General features: G+C 38.9%; 1 protein-coding gene across 1 annotated transcript; it reads right to left on the bottom strand.

The window, feature by feature from the left end:
* Positions 1–832: 832 nt before the first annotated feature.
* On the bottom strand, positions 833–24,827 carry LOC131855945 (DAR GTPase 3, chloroplastic-like). Its single transcript, XM_059213958.1, has 9 exons — positions 24,715–24,827; positions 14,379–14,516; positions 14,142–14,258; positions 13,800–13,943; positions 13,543–13,629; positions 2,696–2,811; positions 2,240–2,421; positions 1,057–1,114; positions 833–965 (listed from the first exon to the last, which is right to left on the bottom strand). The coding sequence occupies exons 1-9, from the start codon at positions 24,775–24,777 to the stop codon at positions 833–835; spliced, it is 1,038 nt and encodes a 345-aa protein (XP_059069941.1). The 5' UTR covers positions 24,778–24,827.
* Between the last annotated feature and the right edge of the window lie 2,323 nt (positions 24,828–27,150).

The following is a 27,150-nucleotide window of genomic DNA, read 5'->3' as shown; positions in this document are numbered from 1 at the left end:
GGATATCCCTGCCTAGAATTACATATGCTAGTTCACACAATTTCAGCCCTCAACATTTTTATACATTAATATACAATATGTCAGCTCACCGAATTGTAACCATCAGCATTAATACACATTAACATGTAATATGTCTTTTCAAGCTTTGAAAAGGAGTTTCTACTGTAAAAACCCTAGTAATAATATTTTCCTTGACAGTTATATACCAATTTCCAAAATTAAAAAAAAAGAAACAAAATTACGAATAAAAATTTAGCAGAAGCACCCTCATCCACTCTTATATTAAAATTCAATTTATATATACGCTGATGGTGGAAATCTTTGCATTTGCCGTAAATAAAAACCTAATTGGCAAATATTGTTAAGATTTATGTTATACATTTTTTTGATAAGATCTGAAGTTACCTCTCTTGCTAACTTGATGAGTTTTTTTGAGTTTCAAACATACGGTAGGTTTACAAATGTGAACTTTGTGGCACTAAGATTCAATGGGCATTCCGGACAAGTTTTGGACTTGTGTCACTGCCAGATGCAAGGGCAGCACATTACACTAGACCATAGTGACAGAGCTTTACATTTATACATTTAGTTGATTGATGTGGTCACGTTGGCTTTGCTTCTAATATCAGCTTTTCTATTGTCATACACATATATCTAAAACTTCTTGTATAGCATTTTGCTAATATCAAGATGCATCAGCTTTCAGGTCTTGTATGCTCACTCAACCACAGAAGGGGGCTTTATACGTCAACGTGGATGTAATCAACTTTTCAAACACCATTGCAACCATTGGAGCCCAAAAAAATATTGAACCCTCTATTATGTTAGGGCTTTACATGGTATTTGACGGAGGCCTCTCAAGAGCTATCCAACCGAATTTCCCTTTCCGAAAGTCATATAAGATACGGAAGGCAGCTTGAGTCACATCTCCATTGAACAAACGTTGTGCCAATGCCTTTACAAATCTGTAAGAAGGCAGATAAACAATGCGCAAAAATCAGTGGGTGACATGAAATTAAACTTTAATACATTCTGAAATAGTAATGAAAAACTCACATTTTCCCTAAGCAACAATCTGCATTTATCTTATAGCGATTTTGAAGGACTCCTGCTCCTGCATCAGTCATGAGGTTTCTGAAAGTTATTATATTTTTTGGTTCTTTGGGAATCAATAAGAAGATTTAGAGAATCAATAAAATTAGGGAGAGGTTTATTTAAGAGCCAAAAAAATGTAACTGGAATGTCTAGAAATGGTACCATAAAAGGAAAATGGCATACTATATCAGTCAAAGTATGTACATAGCACGTTGAAGAAATTTGGAACAGCTTATTGAAAACTATATGCATTAAGTCCGAAAAATTATTTGCCAAGAAAATTGAGAACCAATGAATGCAATGTTATAAAAATGATGGTAAGTCCGAGGCAATACCATAACCATTTACTTAATTTCTCCCCAAAACTGGGCCAGACACCTCTGAAATTGGCATGGTATCATGATTCATCACATTCCCTAGTGTTGATTGCTAGAAAGATGCAACAAGGATACTTGTGTATATTAAGGGAAAACTAAAATGGGGACTACAGTGCACCTTCAATGACGAATTCAGTTTTTTGGTTAATCGACTCATATTAGATAGAATATCTTACTTCTAGAAAAATGACATAAAATTCTCAATTAAATCCAGGATCTTCAATAATTTTGTACAGAAGCAAATGTCATCACGTGGGATTGTAAATATCAATGCAAATGTGTTTTATCATGATAAGAAACTAACATTCCCACATATACATCATTTTTTACGTGTATATCCCACACGGATGGAGACCAATTAACGTCCTGTTGCACAATAGAGAGTTACATAACTGATGCCCTTGATTTGGAATACAGGGAATGAATTGTAAAAACACATTTGTCCAGTATTTTGAGTAAGGGCACTTTCTACTTAGCTTGTAATTGCAGTGCGAGAAGCAAGCTTTTCTTCAACTTCTGTCATTTTCTTCCTTGTAACTAGGATCCCTAATGCTTCTCCTTGCATGTTATATCTTAAATACATTGGCTTCAAATTGAACTCATTCTATTTTTGACATATTTAGCCTAGGGGTGTTTAATATATTTACTGGGACCATACATGTCACTATCAAACAAACATCTATCATATGCAAATCACTACCTTAAAAATATGAGCAAATGTGTGTGTGAAAGAGAGAGAGAGAGAGATGAGAGAGAGAGAGAGAGACCTGCATCTGGATGCTGCTTCAGAATCTCTACGAGAATTGCAGCCACACCAGCAACAGCATATGATCTTTCTCCTATATCATCACAAATTGCCAATTTGATTGCAGGAGCCTGATCATTAAACCGCATTGGCAATATACCAGGGGAACCTAATAAATCTAGGTCTTGACCAATTCGAACCCACCTTTCAGAAAAAGCAGAGAGTAAGTGCAATGCAAAGAGATCTACTGCTTTCTTTGATAATTCTGTAATCACTTTTCTTTATGTCATTAATTAAATATTGATTCCCTATTTCTTAGAGGTGAGAACATGTAATATTAATGAAAAACAAAAAAATCTTGCTAATGGGCACTGGTTTAGATGATCAGACATGCATGAGAAGTAACAGAATGCCTATGTGACAAGGAAAAAGGTTAACAAAACACTGATAATGCCAGGGTCAGTTAAAAGAAACGCACTTCAATTCCCTGGTAACCCCTGGTCTAGATGCTGTTGCACAGATCTTTCGCTTAAGCAGGCGGTTAATCAATGATGATTTTCCAACATTTGGATACCCAACTACTCCCGCTCGAGTCTGCTTTAATCTAAAACATAAACATGCATAAAGAAACTAATATTAGCACCCTGATTTCTCTGCTCTCCCTACGCATAATATATTTAACTAGTGGTATAGGGTGATAAATTTCTGTTAAATATGTTATTTATAACAAAGATTTATTATGTAACTACCTACACTATTTACAGAAAATGTGAAAGTTGTATATTACTATATTCCAGTGTTCCACGGAGACGCATCCCCCTCCCCCACCAAAAAAACCTGCAACCCCTATAGGGGGATGTTTCCGAGACTTGGGGTCTTGGGGAAACGTCCCCCACAGCACCACCACCTCTGCCACCTCTGTTGGTGATGCCACTGGGTCACTTGTTATATACTGATTGCCGAGGGTACTAGGAGACGGGTATTTGGAGACTCTCGAGACTTCTACTGATACTGGTAGGGCTAATTTTCAAAAATAGGGGACAATTTTTTTTAATATAGTTAAACAATTTCTAGAAAATATCATGACAAATAAGCACAGTGGTAATGTTTAACTTTAAAATTGAACAAAATTTGAAATTAAAAGTGCTTACATTGCTGGTATCTGTTGTAACCTAATCACACATCACCCCATCTCAGATAGGGACCCCCTATCTTTTAGGCCCTTTCGGTCATTTGGTCTTGGTTTTTTGTGTGTTGGTAGCAATCTCTTCGATCTCTCTGCTTTGTGGATGTTCGGGGGTCAGTTAGAGTTAATCTGCTTCTCTGTCGAACAAATTCTATGAAGTCTAGGGCCTGTTTTGTCCTTTTTTTAGGGTTTTTGCCTTTTGTCCTAGATTTTAGGGGTTCCTGTTAGGGTTTTGGGAAAATTGAACATACGACTGGAATCAGGACCCTTCAAGGGACCTCCCAGTAAAATTTGAGCCCAAACGGAGCAACTTTCTATTTTTAGAAAGTCCCTATTTTTTAGGGATTTTTCTGAGTCCCGGAATGTCGTCATTTTGCCAAAAATCAAACTTACTATTTTTATTAATTTCTATTTGTAGTAAGTCATTCTTGCACCATGTCTAAGGATCTAACACTAACACCTTGAAGGTTTCTATTTTTGGAAAGTCATTACTGGCAGGGTCAGTCAGACAAGGCGACGAGGATCAGATGTTTGCAGACATTTCTAATTCTAGAAAGTCAGACAGTAGACAAAGAGAGCCAGAAATGGGTCAAGTGCTGGAAATCCATTCCTGAAATGGAAAGCTCGGGAAAATACTTCAAAATCTCAGAAGGTCAAAATATTCTAAGTCTGGGAGATTAAATGATGGAGAAGCCAAGGACAGAAGGAAAATCTGTGAATCCATGGCCAAGGCAAAAATCCGCCCAAATGTGGAATTGGGCACCAAAATGGGATTCCCAAGGATAGAAGGAAAATCCATGAATCCATGGCCAATGCAAAAATCCACCCAAATGTGGAATCAGGTGCCAAAATGGGATTCCCAAGGACAGAAGGAAAATCCATGAATCCGTGGCATAAGCAAAAATCCGCCCAAACATGGGGTCAGGCGCCAAAATAGGATTCCCAAGGACAGGAGGAAAATCCATGAATCCGTGGCATAAGCAAAAATCCGCCCAAATGTGGGGTCAGGCGCCAAAATGGGAGAAGCAAGGAGAGAAGGAAAATTCCATGAATCCTTCTCCTAGTCAAAATTGCGCCCAGGTATGAGCTTGGGCGCCAAAATGAAGATCCCAAGGATTCACAAAGAAATCCATGAATCCTTCACAGTAGCAAAATTCTGCCCAACTATGTAGTCAGGCGCCAAACTGGAGGAGGCAAGGACAGATGAAAAATCCATGAATCCCTGGCCAGAGCAAAATTCCGCCCAAGTTTGTAGTCCGGCGCCAAAATGAAGAAGGCAAGGATAGAGGAAAAAATCCATGATTCCCTAGCATTAGCGAAATTCCGCCCAAGTCTACAGTCAAGCGCCAAAATGAAGAAGGCAAGGACAGATGGAAAAATCCATGAATCCCTGGCCAGAGCAAAATTCCGCCCAAGTCTGCAGTCAGGCACCAAAATGAAGAAGGCAAGGACAAAGGAAAAAATCCATGAATCCCTGACATTAGTGAAATTCCGCCCAAGTCTACAGTCAGGCGCCAAAATGAAGAAGCCAAGGACAGAGCGAAAAATCCATGAATCCTTGGCATGGTGAAAATTCCGCCCAAGCTAAAAGTTGAAATTTTGCCTAAGGCATGGAATCCAAGGAATCAAAGAGGAATAAAAAGAAAAATTCCCCTTAGGCGATTTTTCGAATTTGCTAGTTTTAGACACCAAATCTCGACGAAGTGTGGAAAATTTTATAGATTCGGAATCGAGATGAAATTCCCCATCCAATGAACCTGAATCCTAAATATTAGGAAGATCCCTAAAAAATAGGGATGTTGAGAAGGGACATGAAAATTCCTTCGAAAGCAAGAGACGACAAGTTAGAATGGAATCGAACAAATCTTGAGAAAATCCTTCAAATTCTCTCCAAAATTGGGAAGAATGAAAATCAACGAGTTGGCAAAGAGAATCTTCCAAGTATGACGCATGACTTGGATTCCAAGTATGACGCATGACTTGGATTCCAAGTATGACGCATGACTTGGATTCCAAGTATGACGCATGACTTGGAGCATTTAAGTAAAATTCTAAATTTGAACTCATTCGAATGGGAAGTTGCCTTTGCATGGCGTAGTGATTGGGGAAAGTATGATGCATCATGAACGCAATTGCTAAATCAATGCCTCTTGAGAATTCTATTTAAGTTTGGAAATGCATTTCATTTTTCACGTGCAAGATTCAGGAAAGAAGAAGTGGAAGAGTGAAGAATAGTCATCCTTAGTCTTTTTTCATCATTTTCGAGGTGCTTCTAGGATGGTAGAATCAAGCAAGGCAACTACTATCTCCAGGCAGGCATTGATCAAGGCGGAGATGAAGAGTTTTCTTCCTCATTCTCGGTTGAATTCAAGATGGGATGAAATCAGCAATACTAATTTAGGCACATTCAACTTGGCTGCATTCAAGATCCGAATGTTCAGAACAGTAGGGCACAATCCATCCCCGACAACTGTCTCCTCCTACTATTCAGTGCCTAGACTTGGTCTTCGAATGTGCAACACATTACAATCTAGAGCGGAAAACAATCTCAACGCCAGATGGCAAGTTGCTAGCAACATTGACTCTGGAGTCAATTGGTGAGGCTTTCAAAATACCTTCACATTATTCCATGATATATAGGACCAGTAGCGGAGCTCAGGCAATATATGAAGCAGGTCCTGCTAGGTGTGCTGATTTGATTAATAAGCAGTGGTTGCTGAAGCCTAGAGTGCATGCCTCCAAGATACCCAAAACTCTCACAATCTTCGAGTTCAAGTAGGAGTATGTGGGCCTGATAAAGATGCTAAGCAGAGTAATGGGATGCCCACATTCGGTGAACTTTGAGGCCAGATGTTCTTCTACATAGGCGAGATCATGAATTCAAATACGCTGATCGACTGGGCTAGATTGATCAGCCACTACTTGCATGAACAATTGAAGAACCTAAAAGAGAAAAGGTCTCAATCCTTTTTCATGAGCTCCTACCTGTTCTATATGCTTGCATGAAGGCGAGGATTCGATGGGCTGCCAACAAGAGGAATCATGGGCTGCAAACTCGCTTAGTTAAAGGTGCATGAGTGTTATCCCCAGCTGCATCTCTCCAATGTTAGTTCTTACAGGTTGGCGAATGACACCTTCACCATGTACTTGACACAGCTTATGCAGAATAAGTTGCACATGAGGTTGTCACCACAAGCAAGTGCCTTGGTCTAGAGGTATGGAGCTACGTTCTTGCAATTTCCTAAATTTACCTACATCTGGACGCAGGGATTCTCCTTCCAGTCATACAAATTGCCCAGATATCCGTCAGACAAGCTTGTATTGCTTGAGCTCATGAGGCAATTAACTGCCTATGATCAGCTGTAGAAGAAGAAGAAACAATCAATTGAATTTCCAGTTATATTGGGGGACTTCATGGAGATATGCCCAGGTTTGGAGGCCGCTGAAAGTGCAGCAGGGGAATTGACATTCTATCGCCTGCCATTTTACACATCTAGGGCTCAATATGATCCTTACAACCAGATTAGGAAGGTTGCCGGCGTCAAATTCATACACAGGTTTCACTTGGAGGATTACTGGGCAAGTGTCGAGGATGACCTTGAGGTCCAAAGAAGAATGCATTCCAGATTGCCCCTCGACACCATCAGAACAAGTGAAATTTATCAGGTGCTAGATCAGGTGAAGGAAGATTCAGATTTGACACAACTTGAATTTGAGAAAGTAAAGGATCAACCTATCCAGTTGCCTGATTGGTCAGAGCTTGAGGTAGATGATTTGAATATCCTAGCTAGACCAGTGCTGAAATTCACTAAGCACTGGATTGACAGGCAGACAAGGAAATTGGTGGAGGAGAACATTCATCTAACATACCAACTAATGGAAAATCTGGGTTCCCACAGTGAGGCAACTGAAAGCTCTTCACAGGTACAGGCAGGAAGGGAAGCCCAGGTGGACAAAGGGAAAATTGCCCCAAAGAGGCCAAGGGCAACAAAGAAGAAGGATATCCAGTAGGAAATCCCACACGAGGTTCAACAGGAAGCCCAACAAGAGGAACCTCCACAAAAGAGAGCAAGGACAGAAAGGGAGCATTCACCACTTAGTTCCTCGAGCATACAGGAAGTGGAGATGTTTCCACATTCCACAGGTCCACTTCCAGGGAACGTTCCATCACCCGATATACTCAGCATCAATGCTTCACAAGGCCACCATCGACCAAGAAGTCAGAGGAAAGAAAGTCCCTGACACCAAGAAGAGGCTCACCAGGATAGCTTCGTGGAGACTATCCCTGGTGAAATGGAGGAAGAATCTCAAGAACAAGAACATGTAGAAGATCATTGCCATTCCATCCCTGCTCTAGACTGGTTGATAGGTAGGCTGGGGAATGAAGCAGAAGGAGGAACCAATCCTGCTTAGGAGTTAGAAGAATTATTGAAGAGGATGGATCGACCAGCAGAAAGGAAGGCTCCCTAGAGGTTTTCCAAGGTGGTCAAGAAAGAATCTAGATCCCGAACCTTGCACATTGCTGAACCTGCAGTGGATAGAGATAGGAGTGAGATTAGGCAGGAGGATTATGTCATCAGACAAGTTGATCTTGGCCATGCTTCCATCAATCAAGTAGTGGGAGTCTTTGAAGATTCCTCCCTAGCCATAAAGGAAAAGTTGCTGAAATCGAAGGCAAAATGTAAGCGACTGAGGGAAGATAATAGATTCCTATGCGAATACGTCAGGAGTTTCAAAAGACCCCTCAGGGAAGCAAGTCCTTCATTCACTCCTCCTCCCTCCCTTCCCAAGGAAGTAGTTGATGATGCAGAACTTATTAGAGCAATGGCGCAAAATTTCCGGGAATGGGTAGAGGATGTTTATGTTGAGGCAAGAAAAATTCATTGAGGATCTATCTCAGCTTCATTCGAAGTTCGTGGCCCTCCTAAACAGATTAGAGACAGCAGAAGGACTATGGGAGGATGTAGACGTTTACCAAGACTTAACCATTTCGTGACTTAGGGCTCTGATGAAGACTCCAAGGCAAACTCTGGTGGATGGGAAAGTGATCCAAGAAAATGAAGCTTATGACTTTCCTCGATGGTTCTACGCCATATGTTCAGGAAAGAACACCTTTGACAAATTCAACACTGACTTTGTCACCTTGAAGGAGTCTATCACAGGGATACAGGAAGAAATCCTTAGTGTAATGGAGGCTTTGTTTGCGAGGAAACTCAGTGATGGAGGAATAACGGTGAACTCCCTAAAATCCCAGTTGCACAACTTCTTCATAGGTTCGTTCCCTAAGGAACATTTTGCAAATGTTTCTTCATTCTCCAGTATAATGATGAAGATGCAGGAAGTCATGGTAGAGTGGGAAAGCTTCTTTTCCAGAAGCGAAGAAGAAATTGTCTTGATGGAGTTTAACATTGAAAATGTGCCAAGTGTCTCCATCAGAGAACTGGAAGCTGTCATTGGCAGATTCATTGTGTATGCCATAAATGAACGAGATAATGGTCGTCCATTTTTGGACGAAAGTCTTTTGATTGAATAGTAGTGGTGTACTTATTGCTGAAGGAATATTGACTAGGCATGGGTCCAGTCAATGCATGTCACCATCAGATAAGGAATCTTCTTGCATGTCGCCTTCTCATTATGGTTTTATGACAGATTCTTCGTGCATGTCGCCATCACTTGGAGAATGATGGGCATTTATGAGGGTGGCGGTTATATTCTGGGCATAATCAACATCATGGGGCACATTTAATGTGCTAGTGGGCACTATTTTAGGCTCTTTAAATTAATTGTAGATGGGCATAATGGGTTATTAATTGCCGATTCCCACCTTGTTGCACCTTGAGTGGGGAATCTTTAGGGCAAACCCTAATTAGGGTTTTTCATGTAATCATGGTTTGAGGCCTATATAAGGGGGTGACCCCTCATTTGTAAAGGAGGAGAGACTATCGTCAAAGATTGTTGCTAAGAGTTTATTTGAAGCAAATACTTAATACATTGCTCCATGGTTGGTGTGTTCTTGTGTTGTTTTGGAGCTCGCATGGTCTCATTGTCTTCAATTAGATTAGATTTGCTTATATGTTGTTAGAAGAATTGGATTTGATAGGAGAACTTGTTGTAGAATCCGAGCTCATACTTTTGGTGTGTAGCTAATTGTTGTAAGCTGTGCAAAGTTAGCCTGAGCCTATTGATGTGTATGTGTTTAACTTCGGTTGTCAGTAAAGATTGTTTGATCCGGTGGTCTGTATTGATGATCTGAAAAGCCTCCATGCACCCTTTGAAGATTGCACCACCTTCGTGTAGTTGTGCTCTGCTGGTGAAGCGAAGAGTGGTTTGATTTTGCATAAGTAATCCCATCTCCTGTTCTTAGGATTAAGTTAGCCTTAGCCTAGTTTTCCTCTACCCTATTCTTATTTACTTTCTGCATAATTCAAAAGATTCAAAATTAGAGCTTTCTCTGCAAAATCATCCGTACAAAAAAAATCTTTGAGCTTGCATAAGTTTTCTTCAACATACGTAAGGCCCCTTAGGTTATCGGCAAACCCATCAAACAACTGAGTCACATCCACGCACTGAAGGAACCTTGGAAATTAGCCGTTTGAACTTTATGTAATCCTAGCATACAGACTAATCTTGATCAAGAGAGGATAAGGTGACCGTTGGTGAATTTATTCTGTGTTAGATGTGGTCATAAAAAACACGTCAACAAAATTGGTGCTAGAAGGAGGGCTGAACGTGAATAGTTCGAGATTGTGTCGATTCATATTTGAGGAGGTAATCTCAAGCCTTTTTGTTTTTACCCTCCTCCCACATGTCAACAGAATTGGTGCTAGAAGGAGGGCTGATTTCATTTGAAGAAGAAATTTTATTGCTCAAAAAAGAAGTTATGACTCAAGATGGTGCTACCTAGCACTAGAAGTTCACCTCCTGTTTTGTAGCCTGGTTTGGGATTTCATGATCATCAGGAGGATATCATTGCTGACATAGCTGATTTTGCTCAAAAGATAAGCACAAGCGAAGAACAGTACAATGAAATTCGGCTGGTGTTGCAAGGAGAACGAGAAAAGGCTATTGAGATTGTTGTTGAGATTGAAAGAGATTTGCTCAACCAAAGGTTTCCACTTCCTCCACGCACTCCGTGCCTTCGATGATCCAAGAAGCTAGAGCGTATTAATTCATTCTCACTAGAAAGACATCAAAGGATTCTGCGATCTACTCGAGGAGCAAAGGAATTCCAAGAGCTTACATTCAAGCCAAGACATGGGAAGAAGGAAACCGCATCCTCAAGTCAAGGTTCACCAAGTGTCGAAGATCTTACTCGTTTGTTCCAGACCCCACCATCACAGTGGATGATACTAAGAGTAGCTGGTGAAGGTATTCAACAAGGATTCATTCAAGCACCAACACCACTAGTTGTTCAGCAGTAGCCGATACCTGTAATGGCACACCAGCAACAACAACAACAACAACAACAAGAAGCCCCGGGACAGAATTGACACCCTGTGAATGCCTCACTACTCGCTTCTTTTGCCACATATCATGACATGCCAAAGAATCCAGAGCATTTTTGCACCAAGTTCTATATTAACGATGTCAATCGTACTACTGAAGAACATATTAAAGTATTTTAAGATACTCTCCGGAATAGAGATATCCAGCACAAGGAAGTCGCCTGCCAACTATTTCCATATTCTTTGGGCGAAGAGGCATTCTATTGGTACATCAACCTGCCGGTGGATTCTGTTGGGACTTGGCAACAAATGAAAGACACATTCTTGGCGAAGTTCAGATTGCCTGTCTCCCCAGCAGAAGTGTATCGGCAATGTGTTGAAGTAAGAAGACAAGAATGGGAGCCAATTGGCACCTTTAGCAACAGATTCCAGAGAGCTTACTCCAAGCTATGCTCGCCTTACAATGTGAATGATGAAGTAGCCAGAAATATATACTATGCTGCACTGGACTGTTTCACCTCTATGTTTTTCCAGCAAACCAACCCCGCTGATTTGAAGGTGGCCTATGATGAAGCTTTCAAGATTAGCCTACAATCACCAGCGACTGCTGTAGGAACGATGCCTTATAATCCACAAGTTGGTGTAGCAAATTATATCCCTGCTATCAATCCAGTTCCCATGCCAGTGAATCAGTTAGTGCCTCATCCAGGGGCCCCAATGTCACAGGCCCCACCATCATAGCCAGTCTATCTACAAAACACAACCACTCCATCCAGAACTCAAGAAGAAAGGGATGATATGAAAGAACTGATAGAGCAAGTGAAAAAGTTGTCTACTGAAGTGACTTACCTTAGAAATCAGAATAACCAGATGCAAAGCGTGCAAAGAAATTATTATCCATACCATGGAGGCAATAGAGGGTATCATAATAACCCTCCAAACCATCATGAAAACCATCAAGGACATAATACCGGGCATCAAAACAATAATCATGGTTTTCAAAATAACAATAATAATCAAGGTTCCATAAGAAAGCATGGAACACAACGCCAAATAATGGGGGTGTGCCTTCGCCGCTGGAAAATCCACCACCCTCCGACAATAGACCGGCGGATAAAGTATTCCTCACAGAAGCCGCCTTGTCAACTTGGTGTAGGCTGCACAATACAAGTCAGCATTCTGAGTTGCAGTGTCATGAATTTCAAGTAGCTGCTGATATTTTTCGCCAGGAAATGAAGAATTCTAAAGGTCCTAAAAATCCTCCAACAATGGGATATGAGATAGTCCCGACCCAAAGATATGACCAGGCCCTTATTCTATAGGATTTCAGATTTCCACCTGAATTTGAAGACTATACGCCACCACAGGGATCTTACAAATTCCCACCAGCGTTAGCAAATGGGCCTGTGGAGGCCCCAGGATATCAAGGATCATCAAAAGTCTCTCCTGACAAACCTCAAGTCAAAGATGGATAGATTTTCCCTTTGTTAAATAATAGTGTTCTAGTGGAAGCCGTTGGCGAGGTTCAAGCATTTCAACAAACAAATGGAAATGCCGCTCCAAGGGCATATTAGAGAAATTATCGGAACTATGAGCCGCTCACGTCTTCTATCCCTCCAAATCCCAACGCCAGCAATGTTCATGGTTCGCTGAGGGATTCGCCAGAGTACAGACAAGCAGTTGCTCCTCAGAGTGAATGAGTCCAACCATCCGCTCAACCTGCAGAAAAGAGACAACAAGATAATCCTCCCAGGGAGGAATTGAAAAGATTGAGCTCTTACATTCTGGAAGAGTTCAAGAAGATTAAGATCACTATAACTTTGTGTGGATTTTTGTCTTCCTGCAATGTGGTTTCCTTATTAGTTATTTCCCTATGACTTTGTTTTGCTGCAGGCTTATTTTATTTCTTTGCCTTCTTTTTTTTGCCTTTCATTGCATTTTGCCCTAAGTTTTCGGGTGGGAAACATCAATTTCTAGTTGGGAGACTTCAGAGATGGCAGCCAAAAGCATGCTATGTGTCGGCAAGTTTCCAGAGACGTCTCTAGTATTGGAGATGCATCTCCGTCTTCGAGATGCGTCTTAGGGGGTAGGAGACGGGTCTCTTGGTAACTATGCTGATTGCAACCTTTAATTTCGTGAAAACTAGTTGGCCTTTCATGGGGCAACCATAGAGGTGTTATTTTGCAGATTTTGCTTCGAAGGTTTTAATTGAATTCTATTTTTATATCAGCACCGCTCCCCCACCACTACTCTACCGCCATCCCCACCCATCCCCTCACAATCCCCAAATTTAGATCCTTGGTGACCTTGTCCCCAAAACCCGTCTCCACGTTCCCCCATCCCCTTGTCAGGAAACTTTGTAGAACATTGCTATATTCTGTACTCTCTAAATGTTATTTTATGTCTCACTTAAATCCAATTTTTTCTCAAGTTCAACAATGAAATTGTCAAATGAGTAATTCAACCCCAACCTCCACAAAATGGTGATTCACCAAAACATGTTTATGCTCCATCCAAGGTAGCAATTATTTTGAGAAAGGTTTCAATATGTAAAGTGTAATTCCAATTCCTTCATACATTTCATTGCACATGCTTGCAATTGATTGTAAATAAATAGAGCACAAAAAAGCAAAAGAATGCACCCAAAGAGATGAAAGATAAAACATAATCACTTAAAGATTGGTAAGTCCCTACCACACGAGGAAGAAGTCCTTTAGCCCTCCTCTTGGCATTAAAATTGTTAGCTAATGATTTTGCAACTCTTGCCAACTTCAATGTCCCCTGCACTCTTCCATGTTTTCAGATACATTTAAAATATAAAGCACACAGGTCTAGAAGCCACACTAATGAAGAGAGAGTTTAATTAAATCGTATAATTATGTTGCCAAATGTTGTAGAGTGCAAAGAATTGACCAGCATAAGTACATTATAGTAAAAGTTAGATCACTTACCATTCCAAGCTGACCATTTGCAAGGACTACTGTTATCCCCTGTTTAGAGAAATATGTAGCCCATTTATTCTTGTCTTCGGTTGAGATCATGTCTACTTTATTTAAAACTAAAATTTTCTTCTTATCACCAATCCATAAGTCCATCTGTCCAGATTGAAATTTTATTAGTCTGCATCGAAGGAATGATCTATGTGTTATTCTATGCGTTATTTTAAACAAATACCAACCAAATTGATTTCCTAAATTAAGAATTTAAACCTTGTGGAGATTGAAATGCCTACGCAGCCATACTTGTTAACTGACTACTGGCATACCAATCCAGGTCTAAGAAATAGACTTCACCTCTGGATGTCCAGTTGCCATAGGTATCCTTGCATCACGTACTTCTATGACAACATCCATCAACTTTAGCTGTTGCTTTAGTTCTCTCTCTGCTTGCGCAATATGACCTGGGTACCACTGTCAGGTTAGAGTCATGTTAGTTGAGTTTATTTCAATGAAATCCACTCATGGAACCTACAAAGTAAGACCATTGACATCATTTGTGCCATGTTGTAAGTCTTGTTATGATAGCTCTACCTGAACTCGTGATGACCTTAGCCAGCGATTGATATCCAGATCGAAGTCTGGCAGTTCAATATCTGACTTAAGAATACGATTTCCATTTGTAGAAACTTTTGAGTCTTCTGATGACAAGTTTGGGACCCTTCCTCCAGCCTGACGGTAGATTTAAACTTTAATTTTCAATGCAATTCTTTGAACATAAAAAAATAAATGCAATAAATTAAAATAATCTAAATTTTAAATGCTAATTTGGAAGAAATAAGCAACAGAATCCATAAAACAATATTCAGGTCCCAAGAGAAAGCAAGCAGATATAGGTCTGCACTACAAATACTATTCTATTAAAAATTTCATATGTAACTAAAGATAAATTGCAAATGTAAGATTTAATATTGAGATAGATTTTTAATCAGATCATTAGACAGAATCCCCAGCCTGCCAACATTGGCATGTCGTGATGTTTAAGTTGTGGTGTTGCTGTTCTTGTCATCAAGTTTCAAACCCCGCAAGGGTACTATAGTTGAATGTTTAAATGGGGATGAGGTCCCCCATTTGTGACCTCAACGGTTCATAGCTCTTGTAAAAAACATTTACCCCTCTTCAAAGAAAATGAAATCCCTAGCCTGACAGATATGAGATCATTGTTCGTTCAAAATTTGACCACCACTTACCCCCTACTTTTTAAAATAGGGGTAACACCTCCAATCTCTCTATTTTCCAGGGAAATTAAAAGCCCTTTTACGACCTTGGGGTCTATATTTTTCAAATATGGGCATACAAAGACATTTGAGTACATTGCCTCACCATGAACAAGCTTTCCAGTCAGGATCACCTGATAATTCATCATCATAAATAATATAATCCACCTAGGGCCCTGTTTTATGAGAAGGCATTAGAAATTAGTTGTGGTTGATGCATTTGATCCGACAATGATGAGCCAATCTTGATAAACTCCATTGTCCAGTGGATGAGGCATTAGCGTGACATTTTACTTCACCAGTTGATCTCTGTGTATTGGCTGGTGGTCTTATCATCAAATGTGTCTAGGAAAGCCTTGTTTGGTAGTTGTCATTTTTAAATTTTATTTTTACAGCAGACAAAATAAGCCACAATTTCCCGAATTCTTTATTAAAACCTCTAACATACCCAAAACAAATTTCCTCCCATGAAAACTCTTATAATGTGCAAAATAAATACAACCTTGCTTAAGGTTATTAAATAAGAACTTCCACCTACGGCATATCACAAGGCATGTTTCATTACTATGGCTTCAATTCATACTATCTAATAATTTAATAGACTACCTAACCAATCTTCTACTATTACAAATTCACAAGTACTAGGTACTAAAATAGAGAAAACACAGAGTGAAAGGTATATGGTTATAAGTTCATTTTGATTGATTGCCTCGTCAGAGCTTCTTGTGCATTGCAAAATGAGTCTTTTGAAAAAGTATGGTAAGTTCCAAACTGGACCATTTTTTATTTATGAAGAAAGAAGATTCACACAACCTAGGTAATTTTATTTCACTCGGGCTTCCAATGCCTTTCAATAGTGTTACATGCATTCAAAAACAATTTTATCTCAAAGCAAGTTCCAAGTATGACAGTTCCATTTCAGAATGTTACCATAGAAAATTAAAAGATATTTTCTCACTAAAGGTATATCAGAAGGTATGTTTTTTGCCTATAGGCTATGACAATGTCTTTGATACAGAACATTTGGATTTTGTACAGTACCATCTAATACTCTAATTGGCTATTTTCAAAAAACCATTTCCTGTATGACACTGCTTAGATCCTATACCAAGGAAACTTAAACGATACAAAAATAAAAGTTCTTTTGATTCAGACTCTCACCAAACGTCCTTGTGCATTTGGAAATAGACCACCTTGAATAAGTAAGAAATTATTTCTTCAAAGGAAAAAGTCATGGCAGAGGAAACTTGTAATTGCAATTCATTGGCAGAGAAAGATTCTCACAACTTAGAAAGTTGAATTTACTCAGGCTAACAATGCGCACCAAAGGGTATGCAGACATTACCATTACTAATTCAGCAAAGCTTCTATTCCATAAGCATCAATCACCCACAGGGCCTAGTTCGTTGAAAGAATAAGTGTGTACTGAGTTTGCCTGACCATTCATGTATGTGAATGTCTAGTGTGGCCTTCTTACCCTGGCTCTTCTCTATGGTTGCTAGGGTACTTTTAAATCCCATGGACCTACTTTGTTCATTTGCAGACAACATAAATCTCTTTCTTTCTTTGTAGTGGCATGCTTTAAGCTTCAGGACTACTAATCTGTAATTGAATGGTCTACGAAGATGATTTTGAAAAGAATATTTTCTAAATATTTTCTATGAGCCAGCTGGTCAAGGAGTTGCCAGTGGCAAAGAAGGGGACCATGGGGCTAGTATTGTAGAACATCACCAATAGCAGGTGCAATAATGTTGTTCATGGTGGAGCCAATGGTTGCCACCAAGCAACCAAGGGGCAACCAATTGAAGGTTTGACTGCAATGGTACAGTGCTAACACCTATCAAGGACAAGTCTGCATAGGGTATTGGTAGTACTCTGCTATAGAGAATTATTTTCAATTTAAAATCTGAAAAATCAAATAGAAGACAATTTTTTTATTTAATAAAAGTCAACTCTTCCTGCATTAGTGCCTACATCAACTCATGTCATGGATCTGCCGACAATGCAAGAATCCTCTAACACCCTAAAGCACAATGCATTGATTTTGATGATTGACAGACTATCTTAGGGTTTTTGATCTTCTAGTTGCAATGGCAAGGCTCATTTTGCCCCAAAATGTTCCAAATGACAAGTGATCTGCAAATGCCTAATAGAAAGCCCTTAAAATCCTTGTAGGTTTGGTTTCCTATGATCGATTTGGATGAAACAAAAAGAAAAACGGACTGCCATCAAACTAAAAAATGCAATTACAAAACAAAACCCCCAAAATCTGGTATTTTTTATCAAAAAAATATATTCTCCAAGTCATCATTCAATGCAATAGAAGAGCATACTCAACTTTTCAAGCAAGTACAAGATATGCAACTTAGATCTCCAAAAAGGCTAACAAGAAGCAATTCCACATGATCTAATACCATGTTAGATTTGGCCAAGGAATTAACCACCTAAGATATAGAGGCTTCAATTAAAGCACAAACGAGGCCCAAAATGAGAAAATTGTTCTATTTTATGAGAGGATGAACATATACAATGAATCTAGATTCTCAATTGCTCAAATGGGAATATATAGGATACATTGACAAGAGATGTGAATATACAACCAATGTGGGATAGAGGAGATAAAGTCACATATGTGCATGTCATCTTCACCAAACTAGGAAGGTACAAGTCACATGATGCAAGTAAACCCTACATAGGTAGATACCTACCTTTGCAAGCTTATCCTATATTAGGTGCATATAATGCATTAAAGTAATTAACTAAATGCAAGAAAATAATATAATGCACGAAAATAATATAATGCACCAACACTACTCTTTTGTCAATTCTAATTCCTCCATTTGAATCATTGATATTATTTGGGTCAACTACAACAATTCCCATGCCTGGACCTATAAGATAGAAGCACAAGAAAAAGTTAAAACAAATACAAAGAATGAACAATTGTCGCAATAATGCAAAGGACACAATCCTATTGAAATAGTAAACTATATGGTCATGCAAAAATAAAACCAATGTTAAAGGTCATCCTCATAGTCAAATTATTTTGGAAAGTGTCATTGTTGATTCAAACTTTCCATGGGAGCCTAGGGTCCTGTTGTGATGTATTCACACATTGTACCATTGCAAATGGGGACCCCTACTTTTTGCTTTCTAGGGTTTGTTTTCTGGGTCTTTTGAGTTTTGTCCATTAACCTTTGCTGCTGAGTGTTGCCAGAGGGATCACTAAGATAATAGGCTCTGTTTTAGCTAAAGGTGAGTTAGTGGATGCTCCGGGTTAGGGTTTCTTTGAAAGTCTTCCTTAGGGCTTGGTTTTGCTCTTGTTGCTAATTGTGTCTTGCTTGGTGAGTGAATATCCTCTTTGAAGGTCTGAGTTAGGTCAAGTTGGTGAGTGATGAAGCCTGGAATGTCATCCTGATCTTCAAATGCCCTGAAATTTGGCTAAGTCTGGAATGTCTTCCTAATCCTGAAATTTGACTAAGTTTGGAAAATTGAAGAATCCTCCAAAAACTAGATTTTGCATTATAACTCCTGGAGGTCCGAAACCACTCTCAAACATCCTGACAGTATATATGGAATATAACTTAAAGTATCTTATACTCAAATGTTATATTCCATATATGAATCTTGACGGAGAGACCAAAATATCAAATTTCGCTCCTGACCCTTCCAAAGGGTCCAGAGCGAAATTCTCCATAAGACATTCTAGTTTGACCCAAACTTAGAACTAACTCATTTCCAGGCATTATTGAGGGCAAAACAATTGTTTGGATGAAGAAATGTGAGAAACGAAATCAAGATTTGAGCCTAAATGTGAATTTCGCTCCTAACCCTTCCAAAGGGTCCAGAGCGAAATTCTCCCTAGACACCTTTGGTCTCCTTGTTTGCACTAAAAGTCTTCTTTCTTAGACATGATAAGGGTAAATTGGTATGTTCTAGCCCTAGGAAGTGATTGAAGGCATTGGAAAATGTAGATTTTGTCCAAAACAAGAATTTCGCTCCTGACCCTTCCGAAGGGTCCAGAGCGAAATTCTTAGAAGAAACCTCTTTTCCTCTTTGTTTGCACACAAACCTAGTTCCTTGGGTGTAGTTGGAAGGAGAATGATGTGTCTTTTCCTTTTGAGGTGATAGAATGTGAAAGAATGGAGGATTTTTGACCAAAACAAGAATTTTGCTCCTGACCCTTCCAAAGGGTCCAGAGCGAAATCCACTTTTCCTCCACTTTGCTCTTTGATATGACCAAATTGTTGACTTTTGAGGCATAGTTGAGAAGGTTTTGATGCATGTTTGCCTTGGAGAGGAGGTTTAAGACTTTGAAATGATGAAAATCAACCTGGGAGGAGAATTTCGCTCCTGACCCTTCCAAAGGGTCCAAAGCAAAATCCTCCATTTAGCCTTCTTTTTGGCCTTAAGACCTAGTTTAACCTTGCCTGGTGCTAGTTGGATGGTGGATTGTCTTGATTGCGATAGAAGGAAGTTGAATTGATCAAGTTTGAAGGAGAATGGGATGAAAGAAGGTGAGAAACTAGCCAAGAATAGGGATTTCGCTCCTGACCCTTCCAAAGGGTCCAAAGCGAAAATCCTTATAGACCTCAATTTCTTCTTTGTCCAGACCAACTTCTTAGTTTTTAAACCATGTTTGGAGGTGTTTGACATGTTATAGCCTTAGGGAGTGATTAGAGTTGGGAGAGATGAAGAGTTTTATCTTAAAACAAGATTTTCGCTCCTGACCCTTCCAAAGGGTCAAGAGCGAAATTCTTGAAAACACTCATTTCCTCCTTAGGTAAGGTCAGGACCTTGGTGTGGATGCAAGAAGAGTGATGTATGTTTGACTCCCAGAGAATATTGGAGTTGGAAGAATCAATAATCAAGCTCAAAACAAGATTTTCGCTCCTGACCCTTCCAAAGGGTCCAAAGCGAAAATCTCAATAGACCTCATTTTCTTCCTTGTTTGATCAAATTCTTAGTATCCAAGGCATGTTGGAAGAAAGATGGAATTGTTCTTGCTTTAGGGAATTTTTGAAAGCAATGAAAGGTGGAGATTTTGTCCTAGAAAAGGAAAATCACTCCTGACCCTTCCAAAGGGTCCAGAGCGAAATTTCACTAAACCACCTTTTTTCCCAATTTTGTGTCAAGGCAAGTATAGATCAAGATGAATTGAGATTGGAGATGTCCCTAGAAATGACTTTGAGTTTCTATTTATCCATGAATTTGAAGGAATTGAGCTAAACCAAGATTTTTGCTCCTGATCCCTCAAAAGGGTCTAGAGCAAAATTTCTAAAATCACCTTTTTTCCTTGCAGGTCAAGTCAAACTTTGGGTTTTTATAGCTTGGATGGGTGTGAAGAAGTGTATCTTTGCCTTTTGAAGTTTATTGAGGTTGAGAGGATGGAGAAATGAGCTCAAAACAAGATTTTCGCTCCTGACCCTTCCAAAGGGTCCAAAGCGAAGAACCGTAAAACCTTCTTTTTCTCCAAAATTTGTGTGAAGTCAGGCCTAGACCAAGGTGAGAAAATCTCTTTGGATTTCCTTTGAATTATTTTTGATCATCAAAAGTGTAAATTTTGAGCTAAGACTTGAATTTCGCTCCTGACCCTTCCAAAGGGTCCAGAGCGAAATTCTGGATAGGTCCTGTCCCTGGCTAGGTTTTTGAGCGAATTTTCCTTTTCAAGCCTTTTGAGGATCAAGCAAATGTTGTCAAGTTGAGAGATGGATCCAAATGAGGGAGTCAATGGGAGACAAAGTGAGAAGAATGGATTTGAGTGAGGGAAGACAAGCTAGGAATGAAATTCGCTCCTGACCCTTCCAAAGGGTCCATAGCGAAATTCTTCAAATCAACTATTTTTTCCCTTGTATGAGGCAAAGACTTTGATTCTTAGGGTGTGGTTGATGATGGAATGATTTTATTTAGCCTTGCAAGATAGATTGGAGTGAAAGAAATGAAATATCAAGTGAAAAACTTGAATTTCGCTCCTGACCCTTCCAAAGGGTCTAGAGCGAAATTCTCAAAATGTCATTTTTCCTTCAATTTTGTGCTAGGCCAGGACAGTAATCAAGGTGAATTGGACTTAAATATGGCCATAGGAATGTGTTTGAATAGGTTATGAGTCCAAGAGGTAACGATTTTGAGCTAAAAACTTGAATTTCGCTCCTGACCCTTCCAAAGGGTCCAGAACGAAATTCTCAATATCACCTAGATTGCCCATAATGAAGACCAGGAGATGGATTCCCAGGGCTTGGTGGAGAGAATATTAGTGTATGCTTGCCTTGGAAGACATTTCGGAGTGGAGTGATAGAACTTGAGCCTAAACTAGAATTTCGCTCCTAACCCTTCCAAAGGGTCCAGAGTGAAATCCTCAAAAACTCCTTTTTTCTCCAATTTTGCATCGAGCTTGATGTTGGTTGAGATTAAAGGGATCCTTAGACATGCATTTGAGCAATTTGTGGTCACAAGTTGTGAAGATTTTGTCCTAAAATGCAAATTTCACTCCTGACCCTTCCAGAGGGTCCAGGGCGAAATCCTTTGAAACTCCTATTTTTCACCTTGTTTTAGCTAGGAAAAGGGCTAGTTGTGAGATTATGATGAGAAGAGGTTTGAAGGCTACCTAAGATTATGAAATGATGAAATGAGGTCTAAATTGGCCAGGAATGCAAATTTTGCTATTGACCCTTCCAAAGGGTCCGAAGCGAAATTCTAATAGGGCCTATCCTAGAGAGGATTTTGAGCAAACTTCATTTTGATGTCTTCTTGTTGATGATTTAAGGTAGAAAACGCTATGTTAGAATGAATTTATTATGTGTCCTTAATCATCTTTTGGTTTATTTTGCAGATGAAGAAGACCAGGCCAGGGCAAGGACGACCTCTTCCAATCCATCATCATCAAGGACGTTCCACAAGCAAAAGGGAAGACTCAAGGTGCTTTGAAGCATTAGAAGACTAGGGGTGTTCAAGGAGTTCGAGTTAACCTCAAGACTTCATTCTTTCACAGGATGACAAAGAAAGGGCTTTTCCAACACTTCAAGGCCGAGGTGTGCTACTGGAGGAGACAGACTTAACAACAAGGAAGCCTGGTCAAACAAAGGAAGTACATCATTCATCATGTCAAAAGATTGAAGAGGATCAACCAAGTCATAAGCGTTAGACAAGGTGGCATCCCAGTCATCATTCTTCCAGTCGGATTGGTCCACCTCAGCATGACCAGATTCAATGTACCTAATTTATCGGAGGTGGCACAAATTTCAATGTACCTACCCCTGCTTCTTATTGGTCCTCACCCTTGGAATGTAATTTTCTAATTGGCTAAGGAAGTTTGTTGTAACAAACCCTAATTAGGGTTTCTATCTTGTAATCCTAGCCATTTGTTCTAAGTCAATCAGAGTCGTCTGTTTGTAAAGGGTTCTCTATATAAAGCTCTGGCTCCTCATTTGTAAAGGTTAATAGTTGGTGAATAGTTAGAAATAGTGAATAGTCAGCTGATAGAATAACAATTAGAGTAGATTAGGAGGACAAGGCAAGAAATTGTTGCCATTGATTGTAAATAAACTCCATTTTCATTGAAGTTATGGTGAAGTGTGTTGTTTCTTTGCAATATGCATGGTCTCTTGTCGAATCTTCATTTTAGATGATAGGTAATTAAATTGAATGAAAGAAGTTATTGAATGCATTCACATGGAATCTACCTAGTCCAAACCACTAGCCTTTTGTTGACTGTAAGAGCGCCTTGCATGGTCAACTGGCATAGAACGAGCTTAATCCCGAGTCATAACACCTTTGTTGTTCACGCATTATCTTGAATGGTGATCAGTATTTGGTGGTGTACGATTTGGACATATTTGAAACATCCCTTAGAAGATCGCACTGAGTTGGTGTTGAATTGTTCAACCTGATGGTGAGACCCAGCCCAGTAGGACTCCACCTAGTCATTCATCCATCTTCTCGCAATCTAGGTCTTAGAGTAGACTTCCTGAACCTTATATCTTTTGCTATTTCTTTATCTTCCAGTTAGTAAATAGGACTTGTGATTCCAACAAATCAGACGTTCAAGTCATCGAATGTAAGTCCCCTTGTGATTCCAGCAAAACCACATCATACCGCAAAGAGTTTATCCACAGGTAGAGAACCTACATATCAGAACCTTGGAGTTACTCCGATTGATCCTTCGGCGAGATCTTCAGTAGTTGGAAACTTTGTTCAAGAGAGGATAAGGTACCTTTAGGTATTTTATTCTGTGTTTGGTCGTGTACAAAAGACACATTAACAGGGCCCCATGGTGCACACATAATTTTTGAAATCATTAAAAATTTTGATGGAAGAGTACTTCACAATTATTACTCCATAACCACCATTGAACCATGGCACAAAGACACTTTGATATCCATCATATTTGACTTTTAATCTGTGAATTGGCAAGCATTCTCACTTGACATCTTATTGATACAAGAGGGATGCACTATCAGAATACTGTTTGGCTTAGAAGCCACGTACTAGTAGTATTTACTACTACAAAATTCACTTGGACCTTGTACATAAGCTAGTCCAAATTGTCTCACATTACTACATCTGCATTATGAAAGGAAACATGCCCACTGGAACATGAGCTCAGGTCATTATAATGGAAACCGTTCTGCCTTAGGAGTAGGCAAATGTTCTGACCTATAAAATATGCCATTGAATGAAATATGGTTGAGTTCACTGCTCTGAGTGCTAAGAAATCTTCTGTTTGACAGGTGGCATCAGTGAGGTTCACTGCAACATCGGAATGATAAATTCATTGCTATTTCGAGCTGTTGTTATATGTTGACCATATTGAAAGCTCTGTGAATATTTATTTCTTGCATTGGTTATCTGAAATTCTATGGAAATTGAACATCTAACTATCATGTAATGCTGCTAGAGTTTTTTCAGATTGGAAACTACCATTTCCTTGTTTAAGATAGAATCGGACTCTAGTATTGAGCCTCTTTCTCTACAATACACCAATCCTCTGATACTAAGCCTCCTTATCTGAGATGGAAGAGGCTCTAGTACTAGCCCTCCTGCATAAGATGGAACCAAAATCTGTGTTGAGCATTATTTCTCTGTGTATTCATTTGTTTATTGATTGCTAGTAAGAGATCCCATATTAGTGATTACTTCAAACTTCAATGCAATGAACATCAATTACAACTTATAGGTATTCAGACATAGTTTGGTTGGTAATGGCCTTCCTCCACAATAGTCTTTGAGAGTTGCTTGCTGAAGTATCTACACTTCAATACTATCTAGTAACTTGTCTTCTTGAGCAGTATGTTGGCTGGTGATGACCACAACATTCATTCAACAGTGTATATGATTGATTTGGTTATAACATAAATAAGAACGACAGGTTTGATAATTAAAAGATTCCTGTAGAAGATAGAGGATGAGACACAGTCTGAAAGAAGATAGATTCCAATTCTTCATGAAAATAACAGGCACAAAAATCTGCATCAAAATTTTGCAAGCAAAAGGAATATTTTTCTCTGTTTAAAATACCAACATTTATTGTAGTTCACTATCCATCTTCAGTGACATACGGCCAAGTTATAGTACTTTTGACTCCTCAAGCAATTGGTTTGATTTCAATAAGAGAAAAGCAATAATCATGTATCCTTCATATGAAATAAGAGGCTCACCTTGGGAAAAGGGTATCCTGCTTGTGATTTGGCAACATCATCTTTTTCCAGTAACATTGTCATTTAAACTGCAACAAATCAAGATTGTGTATAAAACTTTACTTGGTTATGGAGTATTAGTAATATTTTTGTGTCTTTCTTGATGGATGTCAAATTTATATTGAATTATAAAACAATAGTGATCTTTGGCTACAAAATTCTTGTAAATTTATTTTAAATTTACATTTACCTACCTTAGATTGATATAGAAAATCAAATAAGAGAAAAGGGAAGCACGCTATGCAGTGCTCCACAGACACTTTGACAACTGAGACTACAGTTAATTGACAGGAGTAACCCATAGCTCTGTTATCAGGTAAAGTAAATGAAATTGGAGACTGAATCTGGAAAAACTGATTTTCATCAAACCCCTAATATTAAAAAGCACAATAACATTTGTATAGAACACATTAAAAGAAAAAAATTTATATAGGAAGAATCCATAAACATCCCAAACATTTCTGAGATGTTTATGGATTACGCTGGCCCGATCAGGTGTTTTGAAATGTTTCCAGGTATTTCCATTATGGAACTGGCAAAATGTCAATACGGGCTCCCTATGATGTTTCCTGCAAACTTAGGTCCATAATATACTAACAAGTCTACGAAATATTGAAAAAGTTACCCAGACATAGCATAAACTGGGTGGATTCAAAGAAACAGCCTTGATTTATATAAATATTATAATTTATATAAGTTAACAAATTAAAATTTTACTCCTGCTGCTTCTAATCAGTAATCTCTAAAGTGGCTGTCAAACTTTCATTTCGCACAACAATTAAATTATTAATTAAACAATACATATACAGTCCATGCCTCTCAAACGTAGATTTTCAATAGGCAAAGAGGATATACCAAGCCAAAGAAACAAAGAAATTAGATCAAGAGCCAATAAACCATAAGTCATTTGAGACATGGAACATACCATTTTTCTCTGAAGATTCAGAAATACATGTGATCAATCTGTATCTTTTGAACAGAATAGGTGCCTTTGCCGAGCTAAATCTGGAACTGTAATACAAAGCATTACATTTAAACGATACATTCAATTCTGGAAATATATTTCAACAAGTTCATTCCAACTTTGTAACTGTTAAAAGTACCATCTTAGAGAAACTTCAGGTCTGTCACAAAATAATTTGTTCGATCGCATCTAATATCTCCGAGCATCCCCAAAAGAACAAAAAGAATTCAGACATGCTCTAATTAATAAAAATATTAGCTAGTGCATGAGATCTATTCATGCCCAATTTATAACCATCCACTAACAGTTAAGCTACATAAAAGGCAACTAAAATGGTATTCCAACATTACAACTTTATTGATGAAACACAGATACAAATTGGATACCTACAGAATATGAATGACAAATTACTGCCAAATTGGCAAATGAACTTCTCCACAAATCCTTCCTTTGAAAGTTGAGAATGTAAATATCAGCATTTCTTAAATTGAGAAGAAAAATAATTACATTGTGAAGAATTATTTACTAGAACAACAAAAACTAGACTTGAGGGCACTAATCTTAAGAAAATAAAGCAAGATAATCAAATGCTACCAAGCATAATCAAATAAGATTGTAGTCTAATGATTGAGGTTGGGAGTGTTGCCACACAAAAGAACCAGGTTCAACCCCAAATAGATGTAAAATTTGGGTTGACTCAACATGTAGGGAACACTGTAAAGGACTTGAGAGAAAAATTTCATCAGCACGCAGAACTCTTATCATCACCTGCAAGTAATTATTCACCTCACAAATCTGGTTAGAAATGCATTGTCTACAACAGAGTGCACTCCAGATTCCAACAACAAGAAGTAACATGTCAAAATGACAACCTATAAACCGTACCCTTTAATATCACTTCTGGTCTGTTTGGAGAAGTCAGAGCTGTAATATGAGAATAAATTCATAGAGAAATGCAAAGGTAAGCTGAGCCACCATAATGAGGATGAGATGGTTAAAACAGCTAAACAGCTAAGGGAGACACTCTTCCACAGTAGCTACATAATTGCTGCACAAGTCATTCCACAACAGTCATACAGTTGCTGTAGAAGTTGTTCCACAACAATCACACAGTTGCATCAGAAGTCATTCCACAACAGTCACAAAGTTGTTGCAGAAGATGTTCCATAGCAATTTTGTAGCGGCCACAATGTGGACCTGGAGAAAAGCAATGTTCTTATTGTGGATCTACTTGTTGCAGCAGACTCCGCCTAGTTACCAGAAACGCGACGGGAGACTTCCGTTTCGCGTTTCGACGGCAGAAACGGGTTTCCCGTTGCGGACGGCCGTTTCAGCAATGATTTTTGTTTTTCTAGCAGTTGCCTTTAAAATTTAAATAAAAACTAAGATATTTTTATCTCCGTTTCAGTAATGATTTTTGTTTTTCTAGCAGT

This window comes from Cryptomeria japonica, chromosome 2 (genome assembly GCF_030272615.1).
Source record: "Cryptomeria japonica chromosome 2, Sugi_1.0, whole genome shotgun sequence".
NCBI classification, from domain to species: domain Eukaryota; kingdom Viridiplantae; phylum Streptophyta; class Pinopsida; order Cupressales; family Cupressaceae; genus Cryptomeria; species Cryptomeria japonica.
The sequence above is the reverse complement of the archived record's forward strand: the minus strand, read 5'-3'. Positions and strand labels throughout refer to the sequence as shown.